The 20290-nt window shown below is 32.7% G+C and overlaps 1 protein-coding gene across 7 annotated transcripts in view; it reads right to left on the reverse strand.

The window, feature by feature from the left end:
* LOC143237147 (serine protease grass-like) overlaps positions 1-20290 on the reverse strand; it is a 58926-nt gene that overhangs the window by 2400 nt on the left and 36236 nt on the right. For 2 of the 7 annotated variants that reach the window (XM_076476073.1, XM_076476082.1), the window contains 5 exons: positions 16045-16200; positions 11635-11720; positions 3876-4141; positions 2695-2839; positions 1271-1480 (listed from right to left, as the gene is read on the reverse strand). In XM_076476073.1, coding sequence (XP_076332188.1) covers positions 1318-1480; positions 2695-2839; positions 3876-4141; positions 11635-11720; positions 16045-16059 — 675 coding nt within the window. In that variant the 5' untranslated portion in view covers positions 16060-16200 and the 3' untranslated portion in view covers positions 1271-1317. Of the gene's footprint in view, positions 1-1270; positions 1481-2694; positions 2840-3875; positions 4142-6174; positions 6286-11634; positions 11721-16044; positions 16201-18653; positions 18807-20290 lie in introns of those variants that run through there. The other 5 variants (XR_013019895.1, XR_013019893.1, XR_013019892.1 and 2 more) reach the window with 5 other exon arrangements.

Consider the following 20290-nt stretch of genomic DNA (forward strand, 5'->3'; position numbering starts at 1 on the left):
TAATTCACGTTTTAAAATGTAACGTAACCTAAAGAATAAATATATAGATTTATCTTATATTATTGTTGAGCGGCTTAACCCCAGCATGACTGAAATGTTCAACAGTACTTTTCACGGTGGGTGATATAAGTAACTTAGAGCTTTAGCTTTCAGTGAAACCAAGAGTGCAACACAATTAACCATTTTAAAGTCCATAAAGTAATAAAAAATTAGATATTAATTTAAACATTTCCCATTACTGGAGTTCGGTACTTTTGCTTGTTTATAATAGCATTCTTTATTTTGTCTTATTCGTGGACAACAACTGTTAGTTATGATACATATTGAAAATATTTGCATATGTCGTTGATTGATTATTAGGTGCCATTTTAATTCTCCACTCTTTCATCCTAGTTCAGTGATTGGATATATTTGTGACTAAACAAAAATGCGTTTACACAGATGCATGACTTTAGACCATGCTACGGTTTTAACCCGTTTTCTAACCAATCTGCATTGGATAAACTCGTATGGGTGCAGTCATTTTATCTCTTTCAAGTCTGCTACTAAAACTCATAATTCTGAAGATTCAAATATCATCCTTCTAATATCTGAAGAAGGAGAGCAAGATAAAAACACACTTGCTTACATGGTTTATTGTGCCTGTTTGTTCAATAATAACATGAACAAGTTATTTCCAAACGGGTTTTAGCGCGTCTGTAAATGTTTAGTTTTTACACGAACGATAATATCAACTTATTCTACAATGTGAAATTTCATAACTTTTTTTTTTTACTTTGAACTGATATTTAATATTTAAACTATATATTGAATCCACAACCTCTCTGACTTTATTGATAACAATGTTTGTCGTAACTGAGGAATTACAACTCTCGTCCGAAGACGTGTCCGGCAACAGTCACTTGCAAACTCTCTTAACCTAAAGATGACCCAGGAAGGTCGAAACGTTGTTCTTTCCTTATCAATAAAAGTGTTAATACCCATACTAGCCGCTGTGAGATACAGATACATTCAATGTTACTGTTGATTCCAATAATTACTCATGCACTTTACTTTGTATGTCACTTAGAAAATGAGTTAATTGGCAAAATCTAATTTATGAGCTGTTCACAACGGATATTGTAAAAGGCAAAAACATAGATTATTGGTATATTATATTACTCAATATGGTAGAATAGGTAGACCCCACCAATAGTAAAAAGTATAAAAACAGTAGAAAATTCAAATGTTATTAAAATCATACACATTAATGCATAGCTGTTACTCAAAATGTTAGAACGAACACTTCGCCAATTGACGTATTTATTTCGCATTTTATTACAAGGCTTGAAAGACTTGAGAATTATGCCTGTACATTAGGAAATAATTTTGGAAAATGTACAAATGTTTTCTTACTTCGTAAACTCTACTTGATAACGATCGAAACGTCCTACCTCTTCTGAAAACTAATCTTACTTGCATTTTGTGTAAATGCTGTAAACTGTAATAAAATATGAAAATAAGTTTGGAATCTTGGAATATAACTTTATACAAACTACGTTTTTTGAAAACGATTTCAATTATTTACCTGATTAATATTAAACCAAAACTTGTGTCACCTAATACAAAGCACATTGGAAAAAATATAGGATATTACAATTTCTGATTTTTGTTTTTGTCACTATTGGGTTTGGTTTGATTTGTTTTGAATTTTACGTAAAGGCACATGAAGGCTATCTGCGCTAGCCATCCCTAATTTATCAGTGTAAGGTTAGAGGGAAGGTAACTAGTCATCACCACTCACCGCCAACTCTTGGGCTACTCTTTTACCAAGAAATAATGTGATTGAACGTCAAATTATGACACCCCCACGGCTGAAAGAACGAGCATGTTTGGTGTGACAGGCTTCGAACCTGCGACATTCGAGTGTCTTAAGTCACTCTTGGGTATTTGCCGCTAATTTTCACTTTCGTATCATACAACTATTTTGGTAAACGAGGTTTATTTATTTAATTGAATCATTAGCGTTTTCCTTTCTTAGTCATTTTTCCTAAGGCGCACATAGCTAATATTTGCCTTAAAGATTTTGAATTAATATAATATTTCTGCGTAATAAAAAATGTAAATACTGGATGTTTACAAGTGGTTGCACATACGATTTTTCAGTTAAAGTGCAGTTTGGTTCGAATTAACCTTTGTTGACTTTAGTGCACTTCTATGTGCATCTTTGCCCTTTATCAAACACATTAGTGAACGTTCTAAAATAATTTCTAATGTTTCCCTGAAACGCCATGCTGGGGCATTGGAGTCTAAATCACAGGCTTGATGTGTGTATCCGCAGCCTACTCAACTTACATTTCGGTTAGACACTATTTAGAATATCACGCACACAAAACGCAAAATGGGACAGCTTTTTTCGTTTAAATGTTACAGGCATTCTTCATTTGAGTTGCGTAGCATAAATAAAAATATATACGTCTGCATTATATCAACAGAGCATGTATAAATATAATTAAAATTATTTGAAATATTGTGAGATAGTAATAACAAATCAGATGGAGAAGCGAAATCTTACTTTTCCAGAAATTGCCTTTGTGTTTACACGTAAATATCTAATTTCTTCTTTGTAACAGTTACATCGTTCTTTTCTTAAAATTTATTATAATCTATTTACAACATACTTAGACAACAATGATTGCAGCTTTTCCCACTTACCATACAAGCATCAGTTCCTCCTTCAGGATGACCAGCACAAAGCATTGTTTTGATAATGGTCGTTGTATTTTCATATTTGTCTTGACAGTCTTTTTGATTCCAGGTGGGTACGTGAAGGACCTGCATATTTTGCTAAATTCTCCTCCTAAAGACAAAGTTTCATTTTATTTTGCACCAATTTTTATAGAAGAATTAAAATCTTAAAATATACTACCTTATACAATAATGTCTCTGAACATTAATAGTGTCCTAGACCTTTATGCTAACACATTAATTGTTGTGTAAATGCTATTTGTTTTTAGTTTAAAGTAGTTTCGATAATAAGGTATAAAATTTATATTTTGTTGGATGGCTACCATTTTAATTTAACGTGCAATACACCTACTTAGAAATACTTGAAGTTTTATCGAAATATTTGTTAGTAAATCTTACTGCAGTTGTGTTAATAAAAATAATGCACCTAAAGTAATACGAATTGAAAGAGCGTTTCGTTTACTGAAGCAAATGCAACTACACCGTCTATTCATACGTCAGTAGTATCCAAAACGCATTAACAGCAGTATTTTACAATTTATATTTTTATAATATTCCCTATCTTCCAGAAATAAAACTGTCAGTAAAGTATTGTAATTAATTTAAAGTGAAACTTTGTGATTAACGGAGGTATTCGTTATCCGAGTAATAGTATAGGCTGGCTTTAATTTGTATTCTTTAGAGTATTACATTTTATAAATACGTAGTTCCAAAACTACATTGATAAGAAATGATTTTACTTTGTTTGAATAACGCTTAGTATTGTAGAATTATGTAAAAACATTTAATTATATTGTTCATTTATGAAATATTTGTTTATTTATTTCAGCGTAAAGCTACTCAATAGACTATCCGTGCTCTGTAAATCGCAAGGGCTAGGACCCCGGAGTTTAGCGTTAAAAGTCTACAAATTCACTTCTGTCTGACTAGGGAAAATTTTATATATAAGAGTGAAACAAACAACCGCACTTCATACATTAACAAAGCAATTAAAACACACACGTAAGCTTAAGCTAGTGTTTTGAGATAAACAGATACAAAAGAAAGGACTTAAGTAACCCCTAAAGGTTTATGTTTCACTGTGTAAAATCATATATATATTATTGTTTATCTACATGTTATGCAATGATGCTAAATATACATTATACCTGGTGTCGTTTGGCCCCATCCTGTTATATAGGCTGTCTTAGCATCAATGTTCTTCGTTGAAAGGTTGTACGGTAGGCAGACTGGACTGATACTGTCAGAATACTCAACAGGTCTTTCAAGCTTCAGGATGGCTAAATCATTCTCAAACCGTAGAGGTTCGAAATTCTCGTGCGTTATTAATGACTCAAGAAAAATTTCCTGCTTTTTCGAGTCTTGAGTTTCTATATGATTTTGTCCAAGCAGTATCGAAAAATTCCTCGCAGTTCTTAATCGGAATATAAAAAGATAAGATAGTTTTATCATTAAAACCTTGGAGCTCTTATGAATTACAATTACTATGATATATAACACTTTAAGTGCAAGAGAAAATATAATTAATGAGAATCTCAACTAACTAATACTGCACAGTACGTTATGCATATTTTTTTTTCATTTCAAATTGCAAATGAGCTGATTCTCCAAGTACGTGAGGCAAAGTTTTTTTGCTGTTTTAGCTCAGAAATTGTTCCGAAAACAAATACTTCAACAATAAAGCTTGTCGTAAAAATGAATTTCGTGATGACGAGAAACCTACTCGAAGTATAAATGTATCTCAGAACAGCTGGTATGGGTGTTGACACTTTACTCATAAAGCAGAGAACAATGTTTCGACCTTCTTAGTTCATCGAGGTACGAAAATGAATTTGTTTTGACTGTTTATTATTATTTCTACTATATGTTATATAGTTTTGTTTCAACTTTACAGGAATAATGTCATAACTAAACTAAAATAAAATTATTTGTATGTTACCTGAACAAAAGAATACAAATTTATCAAGGCTGTGGTGTGCTATATAATACCCCGTACTAGCATCACAAAAGAAATGTAATATTCTAATTTTGTTTGTACCTTGAACTTGCGTCAAAATAATGATGTAATGGTGAGTCTCCTTCATGGCACGAAAGTCTCCGTATATTTGTTCTTTCATTCAAGAAAAAGTTATACATGTACAGAATTCAGATTTTTTTATTTTTGTTATTAAGCGCAATGCTATAAAATATATTATCCGTTTCTGCAAAATACGGGTATCAAAACCTTAATGTTTTGCTGTTAACATCTGAGCCAAATGGGATATTTTACCTATTTGGACCGCATTTTTTGTCATATACCCAATAAGCAATGTTCGTTAAGAAAGAAAATAAAAAATGGTTTCAATGGTTACCGCTAATAATAAATACTTGTTTACGAAAAAAGAGAGAAAAAAAAAGATTCCTGAAGATCCCCCCAGGGGAGATGAGGTGTACGAATGGATTTTTTATGGTTGCTACACTCAACTATGATTGGATAATAAAGGAACTTAATCGTTACATTAGAACCTCTGTGAACCATGAGAGGCTCTTTGAGCCGGCATTGGAACATAGGTATTTTACGCTCACGTTTTATAACTTCTCTATCTCACTTTCGATTTTGATTTTTCCGCAGTTGGCTGTGATAGTTCTTTAAGAAAGTATATTTTATACTTTAATTGAACATAAAAATATTTATATTTCTACTTTTGGGTACTGAATATGGAATTAGTTGTATTCCGCTATGCCTATGATTTATAAAATAAACATGTTTGTCGTAAATGTTGTTCTTTTTTAAATGTCAACCTTCGTTTGCTGATATGTATATCGATTACTGCTGTAAAACTGTGTTCGGTTGTTTCAACATATTTTAGTATGTGTTACGATTTACATAAGAAGAAACTAATAGCAGTTACAAGAGTACTCAAGGTTATCATATAATCGACTAAGAAACGAAACGATTTTTTGATAAATAATTTTTATTTCATTCCTTTCTGTTGCACTCTAAATCCTTTATTGGTCGCAACTTTTTTCCACACCTAAAGCGTTTTTATTAGATCATTTATAGCTGTTGATATCGTGACTGTATTTGCAAAATTTCATCTCTTGAAGTTACGTATTTTATCAGAATAAAATTTTGTACATTTTAGTTTTTTTGTACCAAAGCTAATAAATGCTACAATTATTTATAAGCATAAAATATTCTTATTTTTACGGGTACGTTCGAACACCCTCTATTTTTTGCGTAAACTAACCTGTGTATTTTAACTTTAAAAAACATGCATTTGGTAAATTGTTTAACAGCTTTAATTTGGTATTTTCACCATACAGCGGAAATCTTTTAAGTTACTGATCTCAAAGTTTACAGTGCATTTAACATAACTTTAAACTGCATAATATATATATATATCCGTTCTTAATATTACTTTGGGCTTCAAACAACACTTTACAAAACTATAAAATATTACTTACCCAGCATACGATACACACGTAGCAGCAGTGAGAAGATGACGAGCAGTAATTAAAGTTGCACCACATGAACGTATACCAGGATTACCTTTTTACGTGATAAAAGACAGCAGCCTACAAAATTATTGATACAAATAATATTTCAGTTTCATAAAGGCGAAAAGTTTGCAGTTTTCAATATGATCCACATTATTATGTGGATCCCTGGTTGTGGTCTTAATCTTGTCTATCTGTGAAGACATCAGTGTACTGACACAATGTGTGTCATACCTCTTTTTTTCTTCTACGTGTGTGTGTGTGTGTGTGTGTGTGTATATATACAAATCATGTTTTCCATTCCTTTTGATTCTAGACTCTCCATATAACCGGAATGTTCAAAGAGTCAAGGAAAAACACTTGAAGTTTATTTTCAGTAGCCACAGTTCATATACACAGACAGTTGGTTTTCTGAGACATAATCACTTCTGTTATAAGGGGACCGTGGATTAAGTAAGGCAGTTAAATTAGATATTGTCCAGGAATCATGACTGACTTAATTAGGAAATGTAAATGTTGTTTTAAATTAACGAAATAATTTAAACAAGAAATAACGAGAATTTATTTGTTTTGAATTTCGCCCAAAGGTACACGAGGGCTATCCGCACTAGCCTTCCCTAACTTAGCAAAGTCAGACTAGGGTTAATCTTTTACCAACGAATAGTGGAATTTGCCGTCACATTATAACGTTTTAACGGCTGAAAGGATGAGCATGTTTGGTTTGTCGGGAAATTCGAGCTCGCGACCTTCAGGTTATGAATTGAGCGTCCTAACCACCCGGCCATTCCAGGCCGAGGTATGGATAGTGCAATCTAGCCGAGGTATGGATAGTGCAATCTATGTACTCCAAATCTTTCACGTGAGTCCGGGTAAGAAAAATGGCTCGAAAGTGAACTCGGAAATTATAGAGGGAATCTGTGAGGAATCATCGAGTCACACGTTTGTGCAGAACCCATTGAATCACCTGATTTCGAATCATCTGTATAAACCAGTGATTCTCAACCTGTGCAGGTGTGCCGCGGTGTTTTTGAGACACATTCAACTTTCTTTCAACAAGTTGAGCACATCACGTAATAAAAGTTACTATAGAGACACTCTGAAACCTTCCAAAACATTCGATGGTTTTCATTGAACTCGAGCACTGAGAAGTTCATACTTAAATTTCATTCTCGACTGCAACGGTTCGACTGTTAGTTTAATTGTGGCGCAACAAGAACTTCGTACGTCATAAATGATGCATCAAACAATCAAACTGCTTTCAGGAACAGGTTCTCATTCTGCGGTAAGCTACAGCTACTACTCTGAAGGAAGGAATTTTATATCAACTGCAGAACTTCGTGCTTATCGTGTATGAATTAGCTTTATCATTTATCCATGGAAAAACATTTAAGTAAGTCTAGTGCTGCAAAGGAGAATGTGTTGAATCAAAAGCAAGGAATCAAACGAAAGTACAAAACGAATACATCGAATACGGTTTTATCGCTTTGGAATCGAAACATCCTCAATTACCATTCTGCCTACTCTGCAATGCAGCTTTATCGAACGAGGCGATTGTACCTAGCAAACTGAAGATACACGTGGAAACAAAACATTCAGCTGTAAAGGATAAACCAAAATAATATTTCGAGAATCTCGCGGCTCAACAACATGAACAATCAAGGAAGCTTGTGAACTACATGAAACTGCTCGAAAAGAATTGATTGCAAGTTATAAGGTTGCTCAGTTGTTGGCAAAACAGTTTCACTATCCAATGACACAATTTCGCGCAGAATTATAGACTTGTCATCAGATTCGAAGGATCAAGTTTGCAAACACTTCGAAGCGCCTAAAATTGAATTGTCTCTGTTATGGTTGATGAATCTACTGACATTAGTGGAAAAGCTCAAGTTCTGGCTTTTGTTCGATTCATAGAAGATGGAAAAATCGTCAACGAATATTTATTTTGTAAAGATTTAAAATTACAGCGAAAGGCCAAGACATTTTCGAGTTGGTGAATGAAAACATTAAATTACTTTGGAGTAACTGTGTCAGCGTTTGCACCGATGGCTGTCCTTCAATGCAAGGAAAAAAGAAGGGATTCGTCACTCTGGTGCGCCAACAAAATCCAAACATTACGATTGTTCACTGCATGATTCACAGAGAGGCGCTTGCCTCCAAATCTTTGCCGAAAGAGTTACAGCATGTTATGAATCAAGTTATTCAAGTGGTGAATTTCATCAAGTCTCGGCCACTTCAATCTCGACTTTTCTCTCTTCTCTGTGAGGCGATTGATTCAGACTACAAAAGCTACTTAGTGACGTCGAAAAAACCCATTTGTAGAGAAAAATATATATGTAAAAACGTAAATTTTTACGTAGAGGAGCGAACAATGTTTCGACTTTCTTCGGTCATCGTCAGGTTCACAAAGAAAGAAAAGCTACTTGTTACATTGAAGTTCGATGGCTTTCGAAGGGAAAGGTGTTAAAGCGTCTTGTCCAACTAAAAACTGAAGTAATTTCTTTCTTGGAGATTGAGGAAGCAGGTTTTGAATTTTCTTTTCATGATGAGATCTGGTGGCTGAAGGTTCAATTTCTCTCCAACTTGTTTGACAAATTAAATTCTCTGAACTAACGTTTCCAAGGACCATCTGAAAACATTATTACTGCAACGTCCAAACTGAAGGCCTTCAATGAAAAGGTGACGCTGTGGAAGAATAAGACCTCGAAACCAGTTCTTGATTGTTTTCCTTCCATTAACGAATGTCCGTCAAAGAAGAAAATAGTCCCTCAAATTTGAACACATTAAGCGACCTACAGTCCGCACTAAAACATTATTTCCCGTCACTTGCTGTCGACGAATATAACTGGGTGACCTATCTATTCGGAATCATCGAGACAACAAATCGTACAACTGAGGAGGAAGAACAGCTCATTGATTTACGAAACGACAAATTTTATCAGTCATTGTTTCCCGAAAAGAGCTTGGATGAGTTCTGGATCTCCATTAAAAATTCATATCCTGCAATCAGTTTAAAAGCAGTTGAAGTTCTGCTTTTATTTGCATCTTCGTGGTTTTGCGAAATTGGGTGTTCAGCATTGACTGAAATCAAAGCCAGAAAGAGAGAGAGGCTTCTTACAGTCGATGATGAAATGCGAGCTTGTTTGTCTACGTTAGATCCTCACTTCAATTTGATTTGCTCTCGGAAGCAGGCACAAGCGTCACATTGAAAACAATGTTAAAATATAAAGTTTTGATTTTTCTGCTATTCCACAAAATCGTTAAAGCTTTAGAACGACACTCACTGCCAAAGCAAGCGATAGTATTGTCAATGTGCAAATGACATTAATATCGCTTGCTTTGGCCGTGATTTTCGTTCTAAGGCTTTAACGCTTGTCGTATAACGTGTACCTAAAAAATCGTTAAGGCTTTCCAGGTGTGCCGCGAAAATGTTCAAATTGTTGTAGTGTGCCGCAAGCCAGAAAAGGTAGAGAACCACTGGTATAAACGGGAATAAAATAATGGTTCCAAAAGAAGTTGCCTATCAATAAAGCTCATGTTTGATAACTGCCATGAGATGTGGAAGTCATCGACATAGAGCTCTTTACAACAGTAGAACAAGTTACATGGTTATAACTTTAATCTTGATACTGAAAAGTGTAACACTGAAGATACAGCCCTGAGAGATCCCAAGTTTCTATGGAAAGAAAGGGAAAGCGTTGATTCCATATGGACTGAATTGCCTGTCCATTACAAAGTTCTGAATAAAAATGGATGAATGACCATGCAACCCATAAGAGTGGCGATCCTACTAAATGCCATACTTCAGTAGTGTTGTAAGCTTCCTCAAGGTCAAAGAACATCGAAATAAGATGTTCTCTCCAATTATTTGGACTAGCTATCTCTATAAGGCCGTGGAGAGGATGGCTAATGCTCGTCTTGTTTGGTTCCTCGAATCAAAGAACCTCCTTTCGTCCATGCAGTGTGGGTTCCATCAACAGCTCTATAACATGGACAACCGGATCTTTTCCGGATCTTAATTCTACACTTATCAGCTCACCACTTACTAACAGCTATAGTTACTAAGCCTAAAACCTTGACCCATTTTCCAGATATCTTTGTTTACCTGAAAGTAAACGTGCAACTTTCACTATGTACACAAAACAACGACCGAGTGGACTTTGTCAACAGACTTAATGATAACATCATCGTATCCTTACAGGTGTTAAAGGGATGCTTATGACTCATACCACAGGTTATTTTACATCAGTATTCTCAGAGAATTACAAGTGCTTCTTTGATTTCAGCTCTAAATTTATTAAGAAAATTCTTCAAAGCTAGATATTTGCTCAGTTTGAGTATCCAAGTACTGTTTCATCTTTAAGATGAAGCAAAATGCTTGATCTAGTTGAATTACTAGAGACGTCAGTACTTTACACATTGTTGGCAATTTCAATAGAAAATATAGAATTATAGTGAGTTTTCAACCATAAATAACAAAGGAATTATTCGTCCTTTTTATTAAACTAATATGAGTGATTGCTGTGGAACAAATCTGAGTCCATTATTTAAAGAAGATTCCTATGCTGATAATAATGAAAATTAAAACGTTTCGATTGGTGAATCTTTTTCTGAACACTTCTTTTAAGAACTACAACTTCTATAACTATGTTGTTCTAGTCATTTATTTATCAAGAAATATTATACTAATATCGACATCACTGTATTTTTGTCAGGATAAAGACGGATCCAACTGACATTTAACTATGACAAACGTTTTTGCTTAGAAAAATTACGTAATTAATATACGTATTTTATTCTACTTTAACTCGGTTTAATAAACATTTTACTTCCTACTAACGCTGCTCACAGGTTCAGGTAACAGAAGTATATATTTACTGCAGTTTTAACACAGGAAATTCATAAATATATTACACATCTAATACTACTTTTTTTTTACTGTTGACACTGCCATACAAATGAATTCTACAAATATATATTGTACTGATACTACTATTACTTACAAACAGAAAATGTTCAGAAATATTAAAATCACCATTTATGCCGCGATCCAGATAAAATATAGTCATGTGAAAGAATCGATAAACGTTATCCTCCTACCATTTTTATCTTTAAAGGGATCGTACAAATAAAGACCAGCGAATGTTACGCCGATTTTACGAAAGGGGAAAAAAGAGAGGCAAAGCCTAAATACTTACTGTTCAGTTAGTTTTACTACGTTGTTTAAAAGTCTAGACTCTACAACAACAAAAATTATCTAATTAAATATATTAGAAGAAATTCATTATATTCCAGTTTTACTAAAATACTACTCTTGCATTTAATGTGCGAGTGTGGATAAACACGAGTAAATTCGCAATGAATTATGAGTAAAAATGCATAGTTACCACAATGGAACAAACTGAAAGGTCAATTTTTAAGCATCCTTACCGTCCAAGGCCAATGCTGTATATTCGCAGTACGAGCTTCTTTAAATTTTTTAGTGAATGAGTCTGGAATTTTTTTTTTTCCACACACTGAAAACAATTAAAAAAAATAATTCGATTATAAATGTATAAGAAAAAACAACAACACATTTTTCATGTATCAGAATGTCATATGCTATATAATAGTTTCAAAATTTGGATTAAGACACATCTTTCAGCGTACATGATTACAGAGTTTGGTTTATGAACATGATCAGATCTCCACTGTCGGAAGGAAGAACCATACAAGAAGACAACAAAAACACTGTTTCGTTACATTTAAATATAAATCTGTATAAAACAAGTATCAAAGAAGAATACAACAAAAACATTGTTTGGTTACGTTTGCACATCCGCCTAATGTTATATATTTTAAGAAAAATAAATTTAACCGCTTATTTGCAAGCTGTAATAATGTATATACATACAAACTATAGCGTAAGTGAATTGCAACTGTATTTTACACAATATTAGTCCGTTAAAATACAGCCAAGACTGGTCACTTTGTAAAGATCAGTTTTCATTCGTGGTCTCATTATTGTAACTTCTGTATTATTAGCCAGGCACAGATGAAGTGTCAATACGATAAAAATAATAAATATGTATATATGTAAAATGTTATCACATATAAACTATTTAGTTTAAACACTTGAGTTGTTTTAAGTTAAAGTTTGTAGTCATTATAAAAGGAAAAAAAGCCTAATTTGTATTTTTTCCTAACTTTTTATGGTGGTTACAAGAGCAGTTAAATTTATCTAACACGTCCAAAGATTCGATTCGATAGCGAAAATAACAGAAAAAAAATTGCTTCCTTAAAACATTTGATAATTATCTGGAAGTTATAAAATTTTTCTGATGCATAAAAGTATTCTTAATCTTAAAACAAAAATTAGTATGTATGTTGGACATTCAACATTCTGAAAGAAAAAATACAACAAAGTATTTAAAGTGTCTCAATACTTAGTTGAAAAACCTTATATTTTGTATACAAAAGCTTTTTAATGTTTACTTATAACCTTTAACATTTTGTAAACATATGCTTACATTATCAACAAATCATAAAATAATTACTCTCATGGAGGATTTCGTAGATACGAGCTAGGTGGAAAAACTTTTTTAGGTTTCATTTATATACGCATACATTAGAATAATAATAAAAATCACAAATTACTGTATCGATACCACACATTTCCATTATAATTTATCAACTTTAGTAACTGAGCTGTACTTGAGTCGCCCCCGACTAGTACAGCGGTATGTCTCCGGATTTATAATGCTAAAATCAGGGGTTCGATTCCCCTCGGTGGGCTAAACAGATAGCCCTCTGTGGCTTTGCTATACGAAAAACACACGCACAGTATTTGGATCTTAAAAATACAAAATTTCAAACAGGCTAAAGAACCACCTCACCAGTACGATGGTTTGTCTCGGAAGAAAGAGACGACTCCATTATATTTCAAAATGGCTGAGAAAGCCACAAGCTGAGCAGTTCTAAATTTTTGAATAGTAATTCACATGCAATATGTAAAAGTAAATGTATTTGTTTGTTTTGATTTTGCATTTCGCACAAAGCTACTCAAGGGCTATCTGTGCTAGCCGTCTCCAATTTAGCAGTGTAAGACTAGAGGGAAGGCAGCCAGTCATCACTACCCACCGCCAACTCTTTGGCGACTCTCTTACCAACGAATAGTGGGATTGACCATCACATTATAACGCTCCCACGGCTGAAAGGGCGAGCATGTTTGGCGCGACGAGGATGCGAACCCGCGACCCTCAGATAACGAGTCGCACGCCTTAACACGCTTTAGGCCATGCCGGGCCTAAAAGTAAGTGTATATAATGGACCGTTTCCAAAAATGAAAAAAGATGATCAGGGTCACTGTGTTTGATTCAGTACATTAGTGATACCTCGTAATATAGAAAAGATAGAAGGTTTTATTTTACATTCTAGTTTTTAGATATTAGTATTATTAGTTTCTAATTCGTAAAACTATATACTTCGTATTTTGACATCACAAATTAAATATTTGAACCAATGCTACATTCAACATACCATGTGACACAGAAATCGATGTTTTATGTGTTTATTTAATATTCATTTTAAAGTGAGAAATTAAGTAATGTATAACATAAGAGCTTAAATTATAATCTACAGTTTGATACCAAACTTAATGATATAAGTTTACAAAAGAGTAGTTCAATACAATTTTGAATGCAAGTCAACAAATCCTATCAGATGGCCTTTGACCCATGACACGTTGCTTTTAGAGATTTTCGTCAAAAACCTCCTAAAACTGACAGCAGTTTTATGTTGCTGAAAATCCCATAAGCGAGTCTTGTTTATTTAAGAATTTTCTAGTAAGTCTGTACAAAACTGTTCCAAATTTCGAACTGATAAACTAGAGACAAAAGAGCTATTCAAGAGCACTGATCCACAAATCCTGAGTCACTCTTGCCCGACCAAACGGTCATAGTGCGTCAACAGCTCCAAAGTGTAAATCTCATTTGGGCTACCCTCAGTGGCACAGAGGTATGTTTGCGGTTTTGATACCCGTGGTGAGTAGAGTACAGATAGTCCATTGTGTAGCTTTGTGTTTATCATAAAAATACAAAGACAAATAGTTTTTGCAGAAATTGAAAGATCATCTAAAAATTCAAATCGTCACGTATGACTTACTATAAAAATCGCTGAAAAATAGAATTAGATTAGAATATAGGATTTTAAGGTAATTATAGCTTCAAAAACAGAAATATAAAGTTTTTTTTGTTTCGTATTTCAAACACATAATTACAGTCAGTTTGATATTCAACATAGAACGTACTTGATATTTAACGTCACTCAATTACATATTGGTATATAATTAAATGTTGACTTTTCTACATTCCCAAACACAAAATACTTTGTAATTTGTCTAATTCTATATTGACATTATGTTCTTGTAACGTGAATCAAGCGCATTTTCCATAACCTTAATTATCGTCCTTTTGCTGCAGCTTTAAAATCAGGGATGTGTCCTGTGGCACAGCGGTATGCCTGTGGACTCACATCGCTAGAAATCAGGTTCGACACCTGTTGTGAGCAAAGCACAGATAACCCATTGTGTAGCTTTGTGCTTAATTGCAAACAAACAGTGACCTGAATATATTACTGAAAGTTATTCAGAATATTGCCACCAATAGCATTTCTGAAAATACCAAGAAATACCAGTTTAACATAAACCGTTTGTTGTTCATTTAAATCTCTAATATTGGGTGCAGTAGGTTTCTGTATCATGACAGTTTATTACCTCTTTCATGCATTACTATACTCGTATTCTACTCGTTTTAAAATTTTATACAGGGTGTTCGGAAAGTCACTGTGCACTTATATTTATTAACAAACATGTTTCAATATAGATAACAGGAGGTAAATATGAATGACAATTATAAACAACGTTGAAAGTGACCCCATTGATATCAATACAGTCCTGGATCCTTCATATTTTGTTTCTAAACACTGTGATCACTTGCTGGCTTGAAATAGACTGAATGAATGCTGATTACAAAACTGCACAGTGACTTTCTAAACACCCTGTACTTTAAGATATAGCAAAGTATTGTTTTCCGCTATACCTTATATAATCCTGTCTAATATAGTAATATTTATATCAAACAGTAATGAGCAAAAAATATAAAACCTATGGTAATACTCTCACTAGAAATAACTTGTTAGCAGAAAACAAGCAACTTTGTAATTACTTTCGTATAAACTTTTCTGCTCCGTAAATCACGTCTATGGTTCTAGATTTATATTTTTTTATTGTACACACTATAAAGTGTGCATCATAATGTCGTACAGTGAAAGTTAGTTAAGACATCACGCAAAATTCAGTAGTTTTATCTATTGTTTTAACACATTCATTAAGTAACTTTTCATTCGCATAATTATTATCTCATCACCACCAATTATTCATTGCCAGTCTTCCCTTACAGTGGCATAAGTTATGTGTACGTAACTTGTGCTCATTGGATCATTAACTGTAAACATGATACTAAATGAATTATTAATGATAAAAGCTATGAGGCTTGAAGTGAATACCTAAACATAGCACACCTCTACTTCTTTAGAAAGTTTATTCAACATATCCCTTTTATTGTTGCTATGCTACTTTTAATAGTCGTTTCCAATTTCTCATGTTCACTTCTGTACGAAATAAAATTGAAAAAAAAAAACTAATACATTTTTAATATATATATAATCTATCCTCCTGTTTTACAAGTCCTAGTTACAAAATGTAATTTTAGTAGCTGCAGAGTTCCACATTCTCAGGTATAAAAAAATCCTCTGACGATAGTTGTGTTATTTTTATGTATTTTATTTAATCTAAAAACTTACCAGAGAGTAATTCATCAGGACAGCATACCTTCTCCTCTCCACATACAGAGTTTACTCTTGCATCAAGTGATATGCCAGAAGTTTGAGGGCAATCTCTTACTGCCACACATGATCCCTTGTAAGACGTGGTTATGCATGTAGGTCCCGTGGGTGAAGCTGCAAGAATATTGGCATATATTAGAGTTTCTAATATAAGATGGAAAACGAAACAGTACTATTCTTAATATCAAATTTGTGTCTAATGTTATAAATATGCAGAGTTCTGACATTATCAAAATAGCCTTTTATTCGTAAATTTTTTATTTGAATAATACAATTTTTTTTGTTTACACCTCCGATTATTTTAAAATCTGTATTCAATATAGGCTTCTTAGAAACATTTCTTGCAAATTTATAAAGATCAAATTGTTCCAGTTTCCGTTTTTCTTTCATATTTACAATTATATACATAAATTTTGTTGATACTGTTGCAAATTAGCGCAAGGTTTGAAAAAAAAAACTATCTGCGTTAATTATCTCCTAGTTTGAACTGACAGATTAAAGAGAAGAAAACAAGTCACATACAGCATCTAACGTCAACTCTTTGGATACTTTTCTCTGATCGAAAAATGGAATTTCATCTTAACCTTTATAGGATACTAACAGATCTAAAACGTGAAACGTGTTTTGGCAGCAAAAATTCGCAAACCTTAAATTGTTAGATACCCTACTCGATAGGCCACGCCCAAACAGTTTTAATATGAAAAGCATAACTGTGTAAGAGCGATATTTCCACCTACTAAAATCTATGATCACAATTAACCTATCTCAACAATTTTCCTTTTTTTCGTGAAAGTTAACTATAATGTCTCAAAATTCGCAAAATTATAAGTTGTATAAATTGTACAGAAATATTTTATACATTAAAAAAATCTCCAAGTGAGAAATTGTCTAGCAGGAAAATTATCGTTAAATACTCTGAGACTGGCTATTGAAAGCCAATTGTTATAACAGCGACAATAGAATACACATATTACAACCATTACAAAAATCTTTAACAGATAGAAACCGTTGACTGGGCTAAATGTGCTCTGTCTACTGCAGATAACTGACTGAAACCACTTTTGGGACTTTTCTGAAACCTATAAATTTATCACTTACCCACTTACGTACTCAATTTCTCTCTCTTTCTATGTGTGTGATAAAAAACAACTATTGGGTAAATGTGCTCATGCCATTAATTAGTATTCTATAATTGACTTATTTCTAACTTATCACAATAATTATTCATTAATGCATATAAATAATTTCTTTTTTAAATCGAAGTTATGAATTTTATGCAAACATAAGAAAAAATTTTTTTGTAATTCCGTTTTTATTTTATCATTTCCACTGAGACGTCCTTCTTGCTAATAACTATTGTAAGGCTATAAAAAACATTACTTTCTGAGAGCAGCCATTGACGAATGTACTGTGACAACTGGATGGGAAATCATAGCAATTTCTTATACATTTTCAGGAATGGAAACTGGAGATGGATTTCTGCCTTGATAATATTTTTCATAAATGTTCTTTTAACAATTGTTTTTAAACACTACGTCCGATTTGTATAGAAATTAACTCAAAGTCATCAGAATTATTTCATTTGCCGCAGTTAAATTCCAATCTTTTGAATGTTTTCTTCCATCACCAAAAACGTTGAAACACCACAATACCAATGTTATATCGTACATATAATCCATTATTAGAAGGAAGAAAACGTTATAGTCAATAATTTACTTTGCACACTTGTATAGTTACTACCCTGAAAATAGCACTGTAACCGTACCGGCAGTATCAGTTTGCCGATACTGACATCCGGTTATTTATAATTATGTGACTTGAGCCGTTAAAAATTCAATTATTCTTCCCAGTACATTGTCGCGGGATTCCGATAGCGGTAAGTCTGCGGATTTACAACACTAAAATTAGGGGTTCGATTCTCTCGGTGACACAGCATATAACCTCGCCTGATGTGTTTTTTTTAAAGAGAAAAACACACGCACGCGTTATCGCGGGAATTATTTTTATTACATCAAACCAAATTGTCAATTATCCTTAAGCTCGCGCAGTATGACGACTATGGCAATGAATTAATTGAAATAAGCTTTCTATTGGTTATAAATTTAACGAAATCGGTCTCAGAAAAATCTGTTAGCAAATTGGAAATTAAAAATTGTCGGAGGTAGACGTGGTTTCTAAATTTTCATTTATTACTTTTTAACCCAATAAGATCAAAGAGTATAAAATATAGTCTCGGAATATCGATGATGAAATTACAGAGAATATTTTGTATTACATTTCTTAGTTTTATAGGAGGCATACAAAAAATCTAGAATATGAGACGGCTCAAGAACGAAACCAATATTCTGATATTGCTTTTAAACATTTGCTTATAAAATTAAGAAATTAAGTCTTATATAATATTAAAACTTGATTTAATATATACATAGTTTGATGTTAAGTTTATTTGTATACCATGATAATTAAGCAGTTTAATTAAATTTTAAATGTAACTCACTAAAACGTTGTTACATGTGCGGTTTAACCTGTCCAAATGGTAAGGGATAGTCGTGCATATATCTACTTACCGTAGGCACGTTCGTGTTCTCTTCCACTGTGTAGGTGTCGCTTCTTTCGTATATTCATGTCATTGCCGATTTTCGCAATGAGATTTGCTTATCGACTGAGGTACGAACTCAAAAGTACTAAATCAAACATTTATAATTCTGTGAAAAGAGAAGCTGAAATACCAGAAGAGCTATTCAGTTAAAGCTGTTAAGACTTAACATGTGGTAACAGGTATTATTCTCAACATATAATATACTATAAACCGGTATCAGTATCATTTTACTGACGATCCCATACTGTACACTGAATACCACTGATACTGGAGCCGACCATAAACCCTGCTTTAAATTTAATATTTAGCATTATGAGTTGATTTGATCTAATAAGGTTTAAAGGATCTATGCAAATGTTTGACCATTACTAATCTTCCTTTTTCACAAATCTTTATCTTGAGTTTGTTTCTTGCTAACTGAAACTTTATGCATATAAACTTAACAAGTAATGGTTTTTACCTTTTTTTATGCTATAAATTTGTCATCTAATGATTTCTAGATATTTAAATACCACTGAGATTAACCTACGCATTCCAGATTATTAATAATAGCATAGTGTGCTTTTATGAAATACGAATTTTATATAACATAATATAAATAGAGACTTGTACTAGATATACTTGTTAGAAACTAGCATTGTGTTTAATTTATCGTAAGGCTAAGCTAGATATGTAAGTATCTGAAATATTATCTTTAGTTTAAATGTTTCTGGTACGAAATACACGAGGTTTATGAAAACATTTGTACACTAAGTATTTAAAACATACCTTTTAATGATGTGTGCGTATTTTCATAAAATTTAGTAGTCTTTTGTCCAAGTCTTTTGTACACAGAAATTCAGATTTTTTAACAAAGGATTTATACTAAAAATTTATTTGTAAAAATATCTAGTGTGTTTTCTTACTAGTCTGAGTGCAAAGTTATTTTCATGCTATAATTTAAAAAACATTCTTTTCAAGGCACCCAAATATACTCTTTATTTAAGCATCTTAGCTGATAAAATACTGGATTAGCTTTTATAAAACTTTTGCAAGTTATGTCCATATTAGTTAGTACATGTCCATTTCATTTAAGTTAAGATTTTTACAATAGTTTCTAAAAACGTTAGTGTAGAATTCTTGTATTTGTTGAATTCGTTATACTTTAGAATAAAACATTTTATGCTCACTATTCAATGAGATTAATCACTTCCTTGCATACAGCAACTGGTCAAAATCTCAAACACGTCAGTCAGAAAATATAAGTTTATACTCCTGTTGATAATTCGCCAATAACTTAATTCTACTCTGTTTAAAATAGTCAATATCCTACAAACTTAAATCTTACATGTATAATTTACATTCAGGCCTTTATTCATTTCTATTATAGTGACTTTAGTGCAGTACCTTGTTATAAATTTAGTGTTTGTTTTCACATAATGGTACATAAATTAAATGCATATATTATAAACGAAATAACAGTGTGAAAGCTAATTAATTATATTATAATCTAAGATGTTTATGAAATAGTAGTTATCTTAAAATTTTGTTAATAAATGTTTCAGTATGCTTTTCAAGTCGTTGGTTTTACGTTGTTGTTGTAATGATAAAAGAGTAAATATGTTA

The sequence above is a fragment of the Tachypleus tridentatus genome, chromosome 2 (assembly GCF_004210375.1).
Source record: "Tachypleus tridentatus isolate NWPU-2018 chromosome 2, ASM421037v1, whole genome shotgun sequence".
Taxonomy (NCBI): domain Eukaryota; kingdom Metazoa; phylum Arthropoda; class Merostomata; order Xiphosura; family Limulidae; genus Tachypleus; species Tachypleus tridentatus.